Source organism: Engystomops pustulosus, chromosome 11 (assembly GCF_040894005.1).
Source record: "Engystomops pustulosus chromosome 11, aEngPut4.maternal, whole genome shotgun sequence".
NCBI classification, from domain to species: Eukaryota; Metazoa; Chordata; class Amphibia; order Anura; family Leptodactylidae; genus Engystomops; species Engystomops pustulosus.
In genome coordinates, this window is record NC_092421.1 from 81,131,243 (window position 1) to 81,149,129 (window position 17,887).

The 17,887-nt window shown below is 47.1% G+C and overlaps 1 protein-coding gene across 2 annotated transcripts in view; it reads left to right on the top strand.

Moving 5' to 3' along the window:
* TCERG1L (transcription elongation regulator 1 like) overlaps nucleotides 1–17,887 on the top strand; it is a 174,836-nt gene that overhangs the window by 111,983 nt on the left and 44,966 nt on the right. For both annotated transcript variants that reach the window (XM_072129349.1, XM_072129350.1), the window contains 2 exons: nucleotides 11,764–11,855; nucleotides 12,208–12,296. In XM_072129349.1, the coding sequence (XP_071985450.1) occupies nucleotides 11,764–11,855; nucleotides 12,208–12,296 (181 nt within the window). The remainder of the gene's footprint in view (nucleotides 1–11,763; nucleotides 11,856–12,207; nucleotides 12,297–17,887) is intronic.

The following is a 17,887-nucleotide window of genomic DNA, read 5'->3' on the forward strand; positions in this document are numbered from 1 at the left end:
ACAACCCAAATTTCTGCCTGACACACCTCGTTTGATAAAGGGACGATGTATGGAGGCAGCTATATGGACGACTTTTGGAGGTAGGAATGGAGACAACGTGTGGAGGCTGCTATGGAGACAATTTAATTTGGATAGTGCCTGTATGTGGCAGTCCCAAACATTTTTCAAACCAGAGGAGCAGGTAGGTGGCCCTCCAGTAAAATGGGATAGATTGAGTGCCTGTATGTGGCAGTCCCAAAAATTGTTCAAACCAGAGGAGCAGGTAGGTGGCCCTCCAGTAAAATGGAATAGATTGAGTGCCTGTATGTGGCAGTCCCAAAAATTGTTCAAACCAGAGGAGCAGGTAGGTGGCCCTGCAGTAAAATGGAATAGATTGAGTGCCTGTATGTGGCAGTCCCAAAAATGTTTCAAACCAGAGGAGCAGGTAGGTGGCCCTCCAGTAAAATGGGATAGATTGAGTGCCTGTATGTGGCAGTCCCAAAAATGTTTCAAACCAGAGGAGCAGGTAGGTGGCCCTCCAGTAAAATGGGATAGATTGAGTGCCTGTATGTGGCAGTCCCAAAAATGTTTCAAACCAGAGGAGCAGGTAGGTGGCCCTCCAGTAAAATGGAATAGATTGAGTGCCTGTATGTGGCAGTCCCAAAAATTCTTCAAACCAGAGGAGCAGGTAGGTGGCCCTCCAGTAAAATGGGATAGATTGAGTGCCTGTATGTGGCAGTCCCAAAAATGTTTCAAACCAGAGGAGCAGGTAGGTGGCCCTCCAGTAAAATGGAATAGATTGAGTGCCTGTATGTGGCAGTCCCAAAAATTCTTCAAACCAGAGGAGCAGGTAGGTGGCCCTCCAGTAAAATGGAATAGATTGAGTGCCTGTATGTGGCAGTCCCAAAAATTGTTCAAACCAGAGGACCGGGTAGGTGGCCCTCCAGAAAAATGGAATAGATTGAGTGCCTGTATGTGGCACTCACAAAAATTGTTTCAAACAGAGGACCGGGTAGGTGGCCCTCCAGAAAAATTAAATGCATGAAGTATAGCAAGAGCCAGTGGGCCCTGTCAAAAAATAGCCATTTTCCTCTGCTTTACTGTACAAAGAGGAGGAGAAGGAGGAAAATGAGGAGGAGGAGTGGATCAATTATTCAGGTTGAGCTTCCTTCACCTGGTGGAGATTGGAAATTCTGAGAAATCCAGCCTTTATTCATTTTAATAAGCGTCAGCCTGTCAGCGCTGTCAGTCGACAGGCGTGTACGCTTATCGGTGATGATGCCACCAGCTGCACTGAAAACCCGCTCGGACAAGACGCTAGCGGCAGGGCAGGCAAGAACCTCCAAGGCGTACAGCGCCAGTTCGTGCCACATGTCCAGCTTTGAAACCCAGTAGTTGTAGGGAGCTGTGTGATCATTTAGGACGATGGTATGGTCAGCTACGTACTCCCTCACCATCTTTCTGTAAAGATCAGCCCTACTCTGCCGAGACTGGGGACAGGTGACAGTGTCTTGCTGGGGTGACATAAAGCTGGCAAAAGCCTTGTAAAGCGTACCCTTGCCAGTGCTGGACAAGCTGCCTGCTCGCCTACTCTCCCTCGCTACTTGTCCCGCAGAACTACGCACTCTGCCGCTAGCGCTGTCAGAAGGGAAATACTGTTTCAGCTTGTGCACCAGGGCCTGCTGGTATTCATGCATTCTCACACTCCTTTCCTCTGCAGGGATGAGAGTGGCAAGATTTTGCTTGTACCGTGGGTCCAGGAGAGTGAACACCCAGTAATCGGTGCTGGAATAAATTCTTTGAACGCGAGGGTCACGGGATAGGCAGCCTAGCATGAAATCTGCCATATGCGCCAGAGTACCAACGCGTAAGAATTCACTCCCCTCACTGGCCTGACTGTCCATTTCCTCCTCCTCCAACTCCTCCAACTCCTCTTCTTCTGCCCATACACGCTGAACAGTGAAGGACTCAACAATGGTCCCCTCTTGTGTCTCGCCAACATTCTCCTCCTCTTCCTCCTCATCCTCCTCCACCTCCACCTCCTCCGATATGCGCTGAGAAACAGACCTCAGGGTGCTTTGGCTATCAACAAGGGAATATTCTTCCCCCGTCTCTTGTGACGAGCGCAAAGCTTCCGACTTCATGCTGACCAGAGAGTTTTTCAACAGGCCAAGCAGCGGGATGGTGAGGCTGATGATGGCGGCATCGCCACTGACCATCTGTGTTGACTCCTCAAAGTTACTCAGCACCTGACAGATATCAGACATCCACGTCCACTCCTCATTGTAGACTTGAGGAAGCTGACTGACCTGACTACCAGTTCTGGTGGAAGTTGACATCTGGCAGTCTACAATCGCTCTGCGCTGCTGGTAAACTCTGGATAACATGGTCAGTGTTGAATTCCACCTCGTGGGCACGTCGCACAACAGTCGGTGAGCGGGCAGTTGGAGGCGGCGCTGCGCTGCCCTGAGAGTGGCAGCATCTGGGCTGGACTTCCTGAAATGCGCACAGATGCGGCGCACCTTCGTGAGCAAATCAGACAGATTGGGGTATGTCTTGAGGAAACGCTGCACTATCAGATTTAACACATGGGCCAGGCATGGCACATGTGTCAGTCTGCCGAGTTGCAGAGCCGCCACCAGGTTACGGCCGTTGTCACACACAACCATTCCCGGCTTGAGGTTCAGCGGTGCCAGCCACAGATCAGTCTGCGCCGTGATGCCCTGTAATAGCTCTTGGGCGGTGTGCCTTTTGTCGCCTAGGCTCAGCAGTTTGAGCACCGCCTGCTGTCGCTTAGCGACGGCACTGCTGCTGTGCCTAGAGCTACCGACTGATGGCGCCGTGCCCACGGATGGTAGTTCGGAGGAGGAGGTGGAGGAGGGGTGGGAGGAGGAGGAGGCATAGTAGGCCTGAAACACCTGGACCGAGGTAGGCCCCGCAATCCTCGGCGTCGGCAGTATATGAGCAGCCCCAGGGTCAGTCTCGGTCCCAGCCTCCACCAAGTTAACCCAATGTGCCGTCAGCGATATATAGTGGCCCTGCCCGGCAGCACTCGTCCACGTGTCCGTGGTCAGGTGGACCTTGTCAGAAACGGCGTTGGTCAGGGCACGGATGATGTTGTCTGACACGTGCTGGTGCAGGGCTGGGACGGCACATCGGGAAAAGTAGTGGCGGCTGGGGACCGAATACCGAGGGGCGGCCGCCGCCATGAGGTTGCGAAAGGCCTCGGTCTCTACTAGCCTATAGGGCAGCATCTCCAGGCTAAGCAATCTGGAGATGTGCACATTAAGGGCTTGGGCGTGCGGGTGGGTTGCACTATATTTGCGTTTCCGCTCCAGCGTCTGGGGTATGGAGAGCTGAACGCTGGTGGATGCTGTGGAGGATCGTGGAGGCGACGATGGGGTTTTTGGGCCAGGGTCCTGGGCAGGGGGCTGACTAGCAGCTGACACAGGGGAAGGAGCAGTGGTGTGCACGGCCGGAGGTGAACGGGCTTGTTGCCACTGAGTGGGGTGCTTAGCATTCATATGCCTGCGCATACTGGTGGTAGTTAAGCTAGTAGTGGTGGAACCCCTGCTGAGCCTGGTTTGGCAAATGTTGCACACCACAGTCCGTCGGTCATCCGGTGTTTCCTTAAAGAACCTCCACACTTCTGAAGATCTAGCCCTCGCCGCAAGAGCCCTCACCACGGGAGCTTCACTAGTTGACAGTGGCGCTGATGCACCAGCTCTGGCCCTGCCTCTCCGTCTGGCCCCACCACTGCCTCTTCCAACCTGTTCAGGTCGAGGACTCTCCTCCGTCTCAGAAGCACTGTGTTCACCCGGCCTCTCAACCCAGCTTGGGTCTGTCACCTCATCATCCTCCGATCCCTCAGTCTGCTCCCCCCTCGGACTTCCTGCCCTGACAACAACTTCCCCACTGTCTGACAACCGTGTCTCCTCATCGTCGGACACCTCTTTACACACTTCCACTACGTCAAGAAGGTCATCATCACCCACAGACTGTGACTGGTGGAAAACCTGGGCATCGGAAAATTGCTCAGCAGCAACCGGACAAGTGGTTTGTGACTGTGGGAAGGGTCCAGAAAACAGTTCCTCAGAGTATGCCGGTTCAAATGGCAAATTTTCCTGGGAGGGGGCAGACTGGGGGGGAGGAGGCTGAGGTGCAGGAGCTGGAGGAGTGGGGATTTCGGTGACATGGGTGGACTGCGTGGAAGACTGACTGGTGGTGGACAAATTGCTCGAAGCATTGTCAGCAATCCACGACATCACCTGTTCGCACTGTTCTGGCCTCAACAGTGCTCTACCACGAGTCCCAGTAACTTCAGACATGAACCTAGGGAGTGTAGCTCTGCGGCGTTCCCCTGCTCCCTCATCAGCAGGTGGTGTCTCACCCCGCCCAGGACCACGGCCTCTGACCCCTGCAGTAGTTGGACGCCCACGTCCCCGCCCTCGTCCTCTACCCCTAGGCCTGGGGTTAAACATTTTTAAAATGAGAGTTATAACTTTTTTTTTTTTTTTTTTGTGTGTTTTTTTTGTGTTTTTTGTTTTTTTTTGTGTTTTTTGTTTTTTTTTGAGTTTTTAGAACCAAACAATCCTATCCTATTGCTATGGCTATTTTCTAGCCAAGTATCAAAGGAAGCACACTACTATGCCAGATGAGATGACACTGAGTTATTGCCTAATAGAAATCCAACCCCTACTGAATTTTGCCACTTCAGCCTTTGCTATGGATATGTGCGCCACTAAGCGCAGAACACAGCGGTCGCAAGTCTCACTACAAATTGCTCAGAATTGGCAAGTACATGCACTGCAGAAACTACAGCCACCAGCAGATCAACCAGAAATCAAATATATAGAACGCTACTGTAGGCTTCAAGAAGCTATTTGTATTCTCCTATGGCTATTTTCTAGCCAAGTATCAAAGGAAGCACACTACTATGCCAGATGAGATGACACTGAGTTATTGCCTAATAGAAATCCAACCCCTACTGAATTTTGCCACTTCAGCCTTTGCTATGGATATGTGCGCCACTAAGCGCAGAACACAGCGGTCGCAAGTCTCACTACAAATTGCTCAGAATTGGCAAGTACATGCACTGCAGAAACTACAGCCACCAGCAGATCAACCAGAAATCAAATATATAGAACGCTACTGTAGGCTTCAAGAAGCTATTTGTATTCTCCTATGGCTATTTTCTAGCCAAGTATCAAAGGAAGCACACTACTATGCCAGATGAGATGACACTGAGTTATTGCCTAATAGAAATCCAACCCCTACTGAATTTTCCCACTTCGGTCTTTGCTATGGATATGTGTGCCACTAAGAGCTAAACACAACGGTAGCAAGTCCCCCTGCTAATTCCTCACAAAATGGTAAAAGATGCAAATTAAAATAAAAAAAGTAGAACGTTATTGTAGCCCTAAGAAGGGCTGTTGGGTTCTTTGAGAATCACTCCTGCCTAACAGTAAGCTAATAGAACACCCTAACGCTTTCCCTGACCAGCAGCAGCTCTCTCCCTAGCGGCATCCAGAGACAGAATGATCCGAGCAGCGCGGCCAGCGGCTAGTCTATCCCAGGGTCACCTGATCTGGCCAGCCAACCACTGCTATCGACGTGTAAGGGTACCACGTCATGCTGGGTGGAGTGCAGAGTCTCCTGGCTTGTGATTGGCTCTGTTTCTGGCCGCCAAAAAGCAAAACGGCGGGAGCTGCCATTTTCTCGAGCGGGCAAAGTATTCGTCCGAGCAACGAGCAGTTTCGAGTACCCTAATGCTCGACCGAGCATCAAGCTCGGACGAGCATGTTCGCTCATCTCTAGTCTTTATCATGAGAATCTATTTCTCTCTTGATACATCCTATAATTTTATTTGCTTTAGTAGCAGCCGCCTGGCTCTGGTCACTAAAAAGAAGTTTACCATCCACCAATTCCCCCAAGTCTTTTTCTACTTTGTACAATCTGCTTGGTTTTTCCTGCTCTAAGATGCTGCCAATAAACTGATCGTTATATTTTCCGAAAACTTATCCCACAATACCGCAGCCTGGAGCTCACATCTCTTGTTTATTCTGTCTGATTGTTACAGGAAACAAATGAATAATTTGACAACTATTATTATTGTTCATGATAATACACAATGTTATTCCCATATACCTATTATCAGGTTGTGCAGGGACACGCCCCCTTGACAGCAAAGGTAATACCCAGTTGCCATTTGAGCTTTACTTATAGATTTACAGGAAGGAATTACTGAGGGGCAGCACAAAGCTGATGCATTGATACAGATGTTACAGAAATGTTATTTTCATGTCTTAAACAGATTTGTTGGTAGAACCTTCAGCTTCTCCTGTAAATCAATAATGTAGATGAATAAAAGAGTTTCTATATCCGCGTTATTTTGGCTGCTATCATCCTCCTTCCTTCATTCCTCATCTAATTTTTACCCTGGAATCTTTGCTGAATTTTCTCTTTTTAGAAAGATGGACAGAAGATGACAGAGGTGTTAGATGCCTTACATATTCAAGGCGAGAGGCAGGGTGCGTTTTCTTCCAAAAACTTTGAGACTACTGAAGGGGGGAATCTGTAAAATTTGAGGCAGTTTACAAGTCACTATAAGAACACAAATGACAAAACTTTTTACATTTGTTGAAAAAAGGGAGGAATTCAACAGTTTCTTTTGGTCCTGAATTTCCGTCACTTTTCTATCAATATTACGCAGGCACAAAAAGTTTTGGTAACGTTTAATGACCCTCTAGTTCATCAACCACCTCTGAACCCTAATTGTATGAGAGAAGCTGAGAGTGACGGCTGCAATAGGTAATAAACCTTTCACCATGTGCTAAATCCATGGATGAGACTGATGAGGTTTTCAGGCTCTTATGTTTATTACTTGTGTGTACAAAACGCAGGGAACAATGTGACTCTGGAAATGCGATCACACACTGGGGGTCATTTACTAAGGGCCCAAATCGCTCCTTTTCGTCAGGTTTCCCGAAAATTACCGGTTTGTGCTGAATTGCCCTGGGTTTTTGGCACACGCGATCGGATTGTGGTGCATCGGCGCCGGCATGCACACGACGGAAATCGGGGACGTGGCCGTCGGAAAACCCGACGGATTCGGAAAAACCGCAGTATTTAAAAAAATAAATGTGATGCTTGACACGTGCTTACCTGTACCCAGGATAGGATGGTGAACTCCAGCGGACTTCAGCGCAGCAGCGACACATGGTGGACATCGGGCGCACGACCTTAGTGAATCGCCGGAAGACCCGAATCCTTGACGGAGAACGCGCCGCTGGATCGGGGGTAAGTAAATGTGCCCCAATATAATCGAGTTAGCAGAGGCGTATTGTAAGTAAAAAAAGTGAGAGAAACTGGAAGTTTTTTTCCCTCATTAAAGTCAAAGGGATGAATTGACACATGTAAACTTACTGTATCCCCTACCCAAAAAATAGAGTACAAGATTCTGATCACTTGGGGTCCAACAGCTGGGACCCCAGACCACAGTAATAATGGGTGACAGATAAACATCACCTGGCCAGTGGTCTGCTCACTTCTACTGCCCTACAGAAATAAATGGAGCTCCAGCTAGTGATGAGGGGACCCATGAAAGGAAATTTACCATCAGGAATCTACTTAGGTTGAAGAACTGGAACTGCAACTCAGCTGTATAGAAATGAATGGAGCTAAGTTGCAATACCAGGCACTACCCATGGTTTATGGAAGAAAACAGCCATGTTTTTTACCCTCGGGAGAACCCCTTTAAGGTTGAGGATCGGCTGAGTTTGGCTGAACCCATACCTGAAGATTTAGGTATTGGCACCGATCGCAGGTGTCAACATTGAAAAGCCGCCGATAAAGCGAACTTCTGGATGAAGTCCCGCTTGGGGACACAAACCTGTAACGTTCATCATTGTGACTTCTGTTCCCTCATCACTAGGTCTCGTGACTCTCGCCAATCCACATGAATAGTTTGGGGAGACTTGTGGTCCTTGGAGAGTCTTGGAGCTTCTTTGGATTGGAAATAAGTGCATATGTTATGAAATTTGGGGTCAAAAGTGAAAAGATGCCAATAGACCCAGTTATATAGGAAGAGACCTGGAATATTCTGACCCCCGAGTACTTTTCCCACTCTGTCAGTGAGAGAGACTGGTTGCAAATCAATGGTGAAAAACGGAGGACAAAAATCACAAATTTCATAAAATTTATTTCAATTTTATTCATTTATTTTTGTGCAGTGTTGAAATAAGTTACAGAGCTGACGCTTCCCCTCCACACAGCAGAAGAATAACGATAAGCTGTGATTGCTGGGTCTGATCAATGAGAATCCCAAATAAAGGGGACATAACGTTGCATTGGGGTACTTGGGGAGTTTCTAAATTGTAACCTAAGGAGGCGCAGACACAGCAAAGGCCCCTGTGCTACATATCAATCACCCCGGTGCTGCCAGATTCTGCATCACAGCCCAAAAGCAGTAACTTCTTCACCTCCCACTCGCATCGAGTTAAGAAAACATATAGACAGAAAAATAAATCGGAAAATATGTATTTCTATAACACAGATGGACAAGAGACGTCTCCAGCTCCTTCAGCGCCATGAATAATAGATCATGGCATTGAGCTCAGACTCGCTAAATCGCTGAAGGTGAAGGTGGATTCTGTAACACTCAGAGTCACCCACAACCATCGCACAGAAGGCGAGCGGGAAACACATCGCTTACCGGGGTACAGGTCACCAAATTCTTATCTCTGATGCTGGGGAAACAGAGTCTCCTCTGTCGTAGCCGGAAACTGCGGAGATCCTCCAGGACGTCGCACGGAATCGCAATGTCCTACAGATTAATAGTTTGAGCAACTGAACTCTCCTGAGCCGCAGCGACCGATGGTTTACACATTTTATGGTCAATTTTTATGACTTAAATGAAAACTTAGTGTCTGGTTGGATTTTTTAGTGTAAACTGAGGCCAGAAACAGGAGAGCAGAGACGATCCTCAGCATCAGACACTTTAGATTCTGTGTGGCTGCAATGTCAACGTTTTAATAAAAGTTATTTGCCCCCATGGCTGCTTCTGTGTCTTCTCCCTTTTCTCTTGTGTGGTTAAACTATTATATTTCGTTAGCGCCAGGTTTTTGAGGAGGCCGCGCTGTTGGATTCAACTAAATGTAAACTTTGATATAAAAACTGCTGAAACCAAAGTAAATAATCTCGTACATTAACGAAGGTCACGATTCTCCGCTAATTACAGGAGCAGGAATTTCCCCGGTGAGATTTCGGATCCCACATTCTCCATACAATGATTGCAGGTTACTGATCTGCGCTGCTTAACCCCTCGTGCTCCGGAGAGGTTAAAGTTTGAGTCGTTTTGTTTGGTAATTTTTGCAGTCGGATGATGAGTGACCTGTAATGTTCCTCCGGGGTAGTAATGACCTTTTCTGCTTTAAAGCCTGGGATTCGCTCTGCAGGTTGGATTTTCTGTAAGACCAATGTGTTACTATCACCAGGGAAGTGTAATGATGGATCCGGAAGAACATCAAAATCTAATCAGAAGGAAAATCTATTATTTCCATAATATTGCACTTGGGATTTGTTTCACATTTGTTCTGTATTGTTCCCTTTACGTTGCTATGTCCATATATTTGTGTACAAGCCAACAAATAAATGGAATTTCTCATAAGGAGAAGATATTTTTATGCAAAAATTTTGTAAAAAAAAATCTTAGCCAATGTATAAAATGTATTTTGTTGAGTCCAAGTCTCATCATAGACTGGTGCTTCCTGTTCTGTGGAGATCACGTTTTTGATTTTTGTGTTCATATCAAAATCATTGGCAAAAGTTATACATTAAATTCGACAACATTCTTTACCCACCTGAACTACCTGCTATGTTATGTCAGACGAGACCCTTAGCCCGTGCCCGCGCACGCGCAGTAACTTTTGGCTCTTCTCGGCAGTGTGCTGGAAGTTACTGCACATGTGTGGCTGAATTTACTCTGCAGGAAATCCACCATCAAAATCCATCCTGATAAACCAGGGACATTACTCCTAGATCCAGGCACCGGGACTGTGGTAGCTCCTTATATTTGTTACCCATGGCCTCCTTCCTGCTAACATCAACTATTAAAATTCTGCTAATGAGCCAGCAGCGCTCTGGATGGTTTTCTCAGTGCTGTAGCTTCACAGCCTGTTACAATGAGTAGATCTCCCCTCTACCTGGATAAAATTGTGATGGTCACAGCTCATCAGATCATGACAAAACCCCATTCGCACAGCAATCACTGACGGAGAGTTTCTACTAACATATTTGGATCCGTACTTGCTCAGTTTGAACCAAAACTCAGTTTACACGTCTCACGTTAATTGTTGCCTTGTCCTATTAAGATCCAGGAATAAGTGCTAAATGGGTGTTACTACGCAAAAAGAGGCACAGTCTATCAATAGTTCTCCAGGGCATAAAATGCTGGAAATGTTATGTGTAATCCTCATGTGAAAAATAATTAGCAACTTTTTAATGTTTTTTTTTGTTCTTGTTTAGTGGGCAGGGCTTAGCATGAGTGGGTCTGACCCCTTCTGGCGAGGCACATGTATAGTATTTTACTTAAAGGGAACCTGTCACCAGGAATGTCATCTTTAGCTGGTTACAGGTTTTATTAGCTTATACTATGATGATTTTAAAAATGTCTTTGTCAGCATTCTGTGTCATTTCAGTACTTTATAAAAGTTTAATTTACATCACCTGGCTGCGAGTGAGTCCGGGGGGAGGGGGGAGCTGCAGCCTGTATGTGCCTGTGTCCCTCCCCCTCCCCACTTCCTGTCTTGTGCATTGAGCAGGGAGGAAGGGGGATAGTGTGAAGGAGAAGAAGAGCTGCCCCCAACACATGGGACTCATCACACACTGCTAGCAGGGAGCAAGGTTATGTGAATCAAACTATTATAAAGTACTGAAATGCTAACAAAGGCACAGCATAGGCTATTGGAACCTCTCACCAGATAAAAATTAAATTCCAGGTGACAGGTTCTCTTTAATGATTTAAACAGATAATAGCTGGAGTAGATTTTTTATTCTGCAGTGAAAAAAATATAATCCAACATCCAGTCAGAGAGATTTAAAAAAAAACCTAAATTCCCACATAATTTTTTAACTCCCTACTTTACCCCAACAAATTTTACTAATCCACATTTCCGACTGCTGCCTCCAATACTTCTCCTATGTGCATCATTTTTTCAGAATTGCCCCACCCAGGCAAATCCGCCAAAAACCCAAACTCCTCAGACCTTTCACATTCCAGAACCTCATTTTACATTTACTCACTGCACACTGACCCCAACTGCATTTTTCAGTTAACATATTGGGACAGATTTACTTACCCGGTCCATTCGCGATCCAGTGGCGCGTTCTCTGCGCTGGATTCGGGTCCGGCCGGGATTTATTAAGGTAGTTCCTCCGCCGTCCACCAGGTGGCGCTGAAAAGCATCGGAACGCGCTGGAGTTCACCGGCTCAGGCTGAGTGAAGGTAAGTGCAAGCTCCGCGACAGATTTTTTGTTTTAAATGCAGCGGTTTTTCCGAATCCGTCAGGTTTTTGTTCGGCCACGCCCCCCGATTTCCGTTGCGTGCATGCCAGCGCCGATGCGCCAAAATCCCAGGGCAATTCAGGGGAAATCGCTGCAAATCGGAAATATTCGGGTAACACGTCGGGAAAACACGAATCGGGCCCTTAGTAAATGACCCCCTATGAGTCCAACCTGTTTATATCCAGAATTATTTGTTAATTCAGTCAAAATTCTATTTTACAGATAAAAGTAAAGAAGTAAAACGGGCGACTTGTTCCACTGCCTTCATTTTACATTCGGAGAGGAAAACCAACGCTGCCAAGACGAGTGAGAAGGTTTGTCTTTCTTCATTCCGAAGCTACAAAATCTGTTTTTATATGTCAAGGTCAGGAAATGATTTCATTGATGCGATTTATATTTTTAATTGAAAATTCCACAAGATCGTTTCCGTGTTTGACGAGTAATTAAACAAAAAGCCTTGAAACGTTTGGTTACAATAAATACGTAGAATGAGGTTCAATCTGATGAATAAAATCCGATCTCTTCTTCCGCAATTACCCGACTTTTCATCCGATTGTTCAATAAATGAAGCGATCGGTGAATTAATAATAAGTTTTTGAACGTTATAATAGAAATGACTTGTTGGTTTATGTTCTTCATTAAACTTTTTCATATGTCGGATTCAAGGCCAATGTTTTGAAGATGCCAAGTGAAGACGACTGTGTGGCTAAAATCAACAAGCCTGTGGCATCCACCCCCGTGCCCGGATCACCTTGGTAAGGAGCACAGAAAATAGAGTTTTACAAATTTTATGTATCAGATTTTTTTTTTAAATGATTATAATATTTTATATGATTGGACTGAAATATGTCTGTAATGGGTGGACGGCGAGCCCTAAACTGAGACCCCAAAAACTGTCACCTGCCTACTTGCCTCAACTAACCTTGTTTGATAACGGAAAACCACGAAGACGGTCCCTCTCTAAGCCACAGTGCAGTCACAAAACTAGAGTTACAAACAAATAACACAAAAGAATTACGAGAGGTTCGGATCACAGCAAGATAAAAGATACAGTACAGAAGCGGGTAGCAGAAGGGAAGGTCAATACGATAGCTGAGGGCAGTGAATCAGGAAACTAGGGCGCACAACAACAGAGAGCTGAGAATATAAATGTAATCAGCAAGGTGTGATGGATGGATAAAGGAGTTCCTGGATGCCTCCCCCAGCAGAGTGGATCAGTTGTCCATCACACCAGTAACCCTTTACTGAACAGGGCTGGGCTTTAGGCTGTGGTGGCCCAATCAGTCCCAACACAGCACAAAACTTAGCCCCAGTTTGCACACAGAAAGCACAAACAGAAATTAACGCTCCAATCCGTGGACAGAGAGACATCTAAGCCCAGATGTTACGGCGCCATTATTTTTTATATTTTTTATTCTATATGATTTATTCTATATGATTGTACAGACTACTATTGTACTATTGCTTCTATGAGTTGTAGTTTTTTAGGCACCTTTTATCCTCATTAGTGATCAGCTTTGTTGTTGGTCATTTTCTGCTCTTGCCCGGACCATGGGCTGATGTCTGACGACTGGTGGCTTGGGTGACAGTCTGAGTGATCGGCGCTGAAATTCTAGGGCACTGGGACTGAAAGCTCCGCTAGTCCTGGTCCGGCTTAGATTTCAGTTATAACCTGCTCCAGTTTCCCGTCTCCTTCCTGACCTTCCCTGTGGTTCAATTTCCATTTCCAACAAACAAGACATGGAAAATCCACCATTTCTATTGAGGTGTTGGATCTTCTGGCCGTTATAAAAAAGGTCTTCACTCCGGCTTCAGGACAAAAGAAAAGGATTGTATTTATTTGAACAAAAAAAATAAACAGAACAGCAAGAACAAAGACGCTGATAATTCAGGGGTCCAGTTGCAGTGACCTTGGAACAAGCCCCCCCCCCCTGTGGTCAGATCAGACACTGACCTAGAGCCCCTCTAAGTACACACAGGTGTCTTCAAATACCTAACTATTCCCAGACTCCTACAGTCTTAAAGGGATAGACCTTTGGGTTGCAACTTTAACAGCAAACATCACAAATAATATACATTTCTCACATAAATAATACTATTGTGAAGAACACCGTTCGGCGCTCGTGTCTTCGGATAAGTGAGCAGATGTATGGAAACATCTGCAATGTGTTCTTCACTTAAATGATCCTGTGTTCACTGTTTTCATTGTTTTCTTCACTGTTCTTCACTGTGTTTCATTAAGTAAAAGCTCGATCTCGAGGCGGCGAGATACTCGTTCGAGCAACGAGCCAGTTCGAGTACTCTAATACTTGATCGAGCATCAAGCTCGGATGAGTAAACTCGCTCATCTCTAATAGCTCAGAAAGAAACCTCTTATCATGGATACATTATCGCTGGTGGGAAATTAAACCAGAAACTTCAAAAGTCCCAGCTGTAAGAGATGCGCCAACTCCAAAACCAAAGAGAGAAGGGAGGCCATTTTTAAGGCCGACTATTACCGCCGATTTATTCCAAATTTTTCTGATGTAGCCGCCCCTTTAAGTGATCTTACTAAGAAAGCAAATAAGAACCTTGTGGACACCTGAAAAAGCCTTTAATGCTGTAAAAGATAATTTGTGCGCTGCACCTGTAATAAATAACCCACATTTTACTCGGTCCCGGTTGATGCCTCAGAGAGGGGATCGGGATGTTCTCTGCCAAATGCTGGAGAAGAACATGAATTCTGTATATTAGCAGAAAACTGTTCCCCAGAGAAAGAAATTATTCTACAATAGAAAAGGAAGGTTTCGCCATAAAATGGGAAAGTCGACGTTATTATCTATTGGGCAAAGATTTTGTGTTCATTTCTGACCATCAGCCTTTATTTTGGCTGAATACAATGAAGGGTAACAATGCGCGTCTAACGCGATGGGACTTGGACTTACGGCCTTACCGGTTCTTTTGGTACAGTCCCCATCAGATACTCGGCACAAGGAGGCCGATCACTTATCCCGATTTGGTACCCAAGTCCAAGAGAACGATTTTAAGGGCAAGCTTCCGCTGAGGGTCCATTCACACGGCCGCCCGGGGGATGTATATGTGTAGTGTCCCAGGAACCTCATCCCTGGGTAATGTACATGTCGGGTGGTTGAGGATTTGCCTCGTGTATTATGTGATTCAGAGTCTCCCAGGTTATACCTGGGAAGAGGGAGGAGCCAGCTGTGACTGGAGGAGATTTCAGTCAGGAGGTGAGGGTACAGCTATTTAGGCTGCTGTTTCAGCTAGAGATTCAGATCTGTATTAAACACTACCATCCATTCCCAGCACTGGAGCCGCTCCGTGAGAGATTTACCTCAGAACGCACCGCATGCGCAGGCTGAATGTTATACACATATGTTACACTGCATGCGCAGTACATCCCCTGCAGGCACTGCCAATTAGCACAGCATGGCCGCAGTCAGTTCAGCGGCTGCACCGCGGGGAGCCGGCAGCGAGTGAGCCATATATGCGATGCTGCCGGCTTCTCTTACACGTGCCAGCTGAGAGCGCGAGAAGTGAAACAGAGGGGCGAGGGGACAAGTGTCAAGGGGTTGGCGGCAGATCATACAGAGGAGTGGCCAACATATTTCCCAACATACATTTAAATAAATTTAGCATATATAGAAAGGGGCTGGGGAGAGGATTATGGGGGGGGGGGGGCATGTGTGGATGGGGTATTTTTGGGGGTGACTGGTCCTCTTTTGTAGTTCAGCCAGCGTGAGTGCCATAGGAAACATCACTGAGCAATAGGGAACCTCCATCTATCACTGTACACCCTGCAATAGGGAACCTGCCAGTAGCCTCTGTGACTACAAATGTCCTAAAATTATTTCCCACCGTGATCCAAACTGTATAAGTCCATCCATGTCCGTGTAATATAGGACCGGACCCGTTGCCAGTAGTAACCTGCTATAAACCCAGCAAGTTCTGTCCCATATCCAGTGTAACAGCTGCTGAAGATGAATGTGACATCACTTCTCCCCTCTCCTGCAGGTCTGTGCCCCGATACGTGTAATGGATTATCTGACAGTAAAGATTCCAGTTATAACCGGTGTCTGAGTTGGTCATTATGGAGCAGGAGATTTGTACAGGCTCAGTGTGAGGGGCACAGGGCGAGCCCCCCACAACACAGTGTGACTACAAGCTCCAGCAAGCGCTGGTACCACAACACCAAGTCCACCTCTGGGCACCACAAATATGTCCCCAGAGATGGCAATGGCGGCCAGCGGCGGTACATGTGTGGTAGCGACCCGCTCCATGGTGCGGTGCTGTTCTCTATGGAGGGAGAAGGGGTCACCTCCTCCTCACCAGCGCACAGCGGTATGTCTGCCTGCTGCGGCTGTGTGAATGTAGCCTTAGCAGGGGGGATGGTGATCGGTTTGTCTGTCTGTGTGTTTGTCCTTTTTCTGCTTTCCTCCTCCTGCCGCCAGGAAACCTTTGTCTCTGTCCACTATTGTTTCACCAGACAAACTAGTTCAGCAGTCACCACCGAGCAACACCTGCTCTCACCTGCCTGTGCAAAACCTGAGCAGAGGGCGAGCTGGGGTTATATAGGGCGAGCTGGGGTTATATAGGGTGAGCTGGGGTTATATAGGGCGAGCCGGGGTTATATAGCTGCATGGCACCTGTGTGTGTGCAAAACCTGAGCAGAGGGCGAGCTGGGGTTATATAGCTGTATGTCACCTGCCTGTGCAAAACCTGAGCAGAGGGCGAGCTGGGGTTATATAGGGCGAGCTGGGGTTATATAGGGCGAGCCGGGGTTATATAGCTGCATGGCACCTGTGTGTGTGCAAAACCTGAGCAGAGGGCGAGCCGGGGTTATATAGCTGCAGGTCACCTGTGTGTGTGCAAAACCTGAGCAGAGGACGAGCTCGGGTTATATAGGGTTAGCTAGGGTTATATAGAGGGCGAGCCGGGGTTATATAGCTGCAGGTCACCTGTGTGTGTGCAAAACCTGAGCAGAGGGCGAGCTGGGGTTATATAGGGTAGCTGGGGTTATATAGGGTTAGCTAGGGTTATATAGAGGGCGAGCCGGGGTTATATAGCTGCAGGTCACCTGTGTGTGTGCAAATCCTGAGCAGAGGGCGAGCTGGGGTTATATAGGGTTAGCTGGGGTTATATAGAGGGCGAGCTGGGGTTATATAGGGTTAGCTGGGGTTATATATGGTTAGCTAGGGTTATATAGCTGCAGGTCACCTGTGTGTGCAAAACCTGAGCAGAGAGCAAGCTGGGGTTATATAGGGTTAGCTAGGGTAATATAGGGCGAGCTGGGGTTATATAGGGTTAGCTGGGGTTATATAGGGTTAGCTAGGGTTATATAGAGGACGAGCTGGGGTTATATAGGGTTAGCTAGGGTAATATAGGGCGAGCTGGGGTTATATAGCTGCAGGTCACCTGTGTGTGCAAAACCTGAGCAGAGAGCAAGCTGGGGTTATATAGGGTTAGCTAGGGTTATATAGAGGACGAGCTGGGGTTATATAGGGTTAGCTAGAGTAATATAGGGCGAGCTGGGGTTATATAGCTGCAGGTCACCTGTGTGTGTGCAAAACCTGAGCAGAGGGCGAGTTGGGGTTATATAGGGTTAGCTGGAGTTATATAGAGGGCGAGCTGGGGTTATATAGGGTTAGCTGGGGTTATATAGGGTTAGCTAGGGTTATATAGAGGACGAGCTGGGGTTATTTAGGGTTAGCTAGGGTAACATAGGGCGAGCTGGGGTTATATAGCTGCAGGTCACCTGTGTGTGCAAAACCTGAGCAGAGGGCGAGCTGGGGTTATATAGGGTTAGCTGGGGTTATATAGAGGGCGAGCTGGGGTTATATAGGGTTAGCTGGGGTTATATATGGTTAGCTAGGGTTATATAGAGGACGAGCTGGGGTTATATAGGGTTAGCTAGGGTAATATAGGGCGAGCTGGGGTTATATAGCTGCATGTCACCTGTGTGTGCAAAACCTGAGCAGAGGGCGAGCTGGGGTTATATAGGGTTAGCTGGGGTTATATAGAGGGCGAGCTGGGGTTATATAGAGGGCGAGCTGGGGTTATATAGAGGGCGAGCTGGGGTTATATAGGGTTAGCTGGGGTTATATAGAGGGCGAGCTGGGGTTATATAGGGTTAGCTGGGGTTATATAGAGGGCGAGCTGGGGTTATATAGGGTTAGCTGGGGTTATATAGAGGGCGAGCTGGGGTTATATAGGGTTAGCTGGGGTTATATAGAGGGCGATCTGGGGTTATATAGGGTTAGCTGGGGTTATATAGGATTAGCTAGGGTTATATAGAGGGCGAGCCGGGGTTATATAGCTGCAGGTCACCTGTGTGTGTGCAAAACCTGAG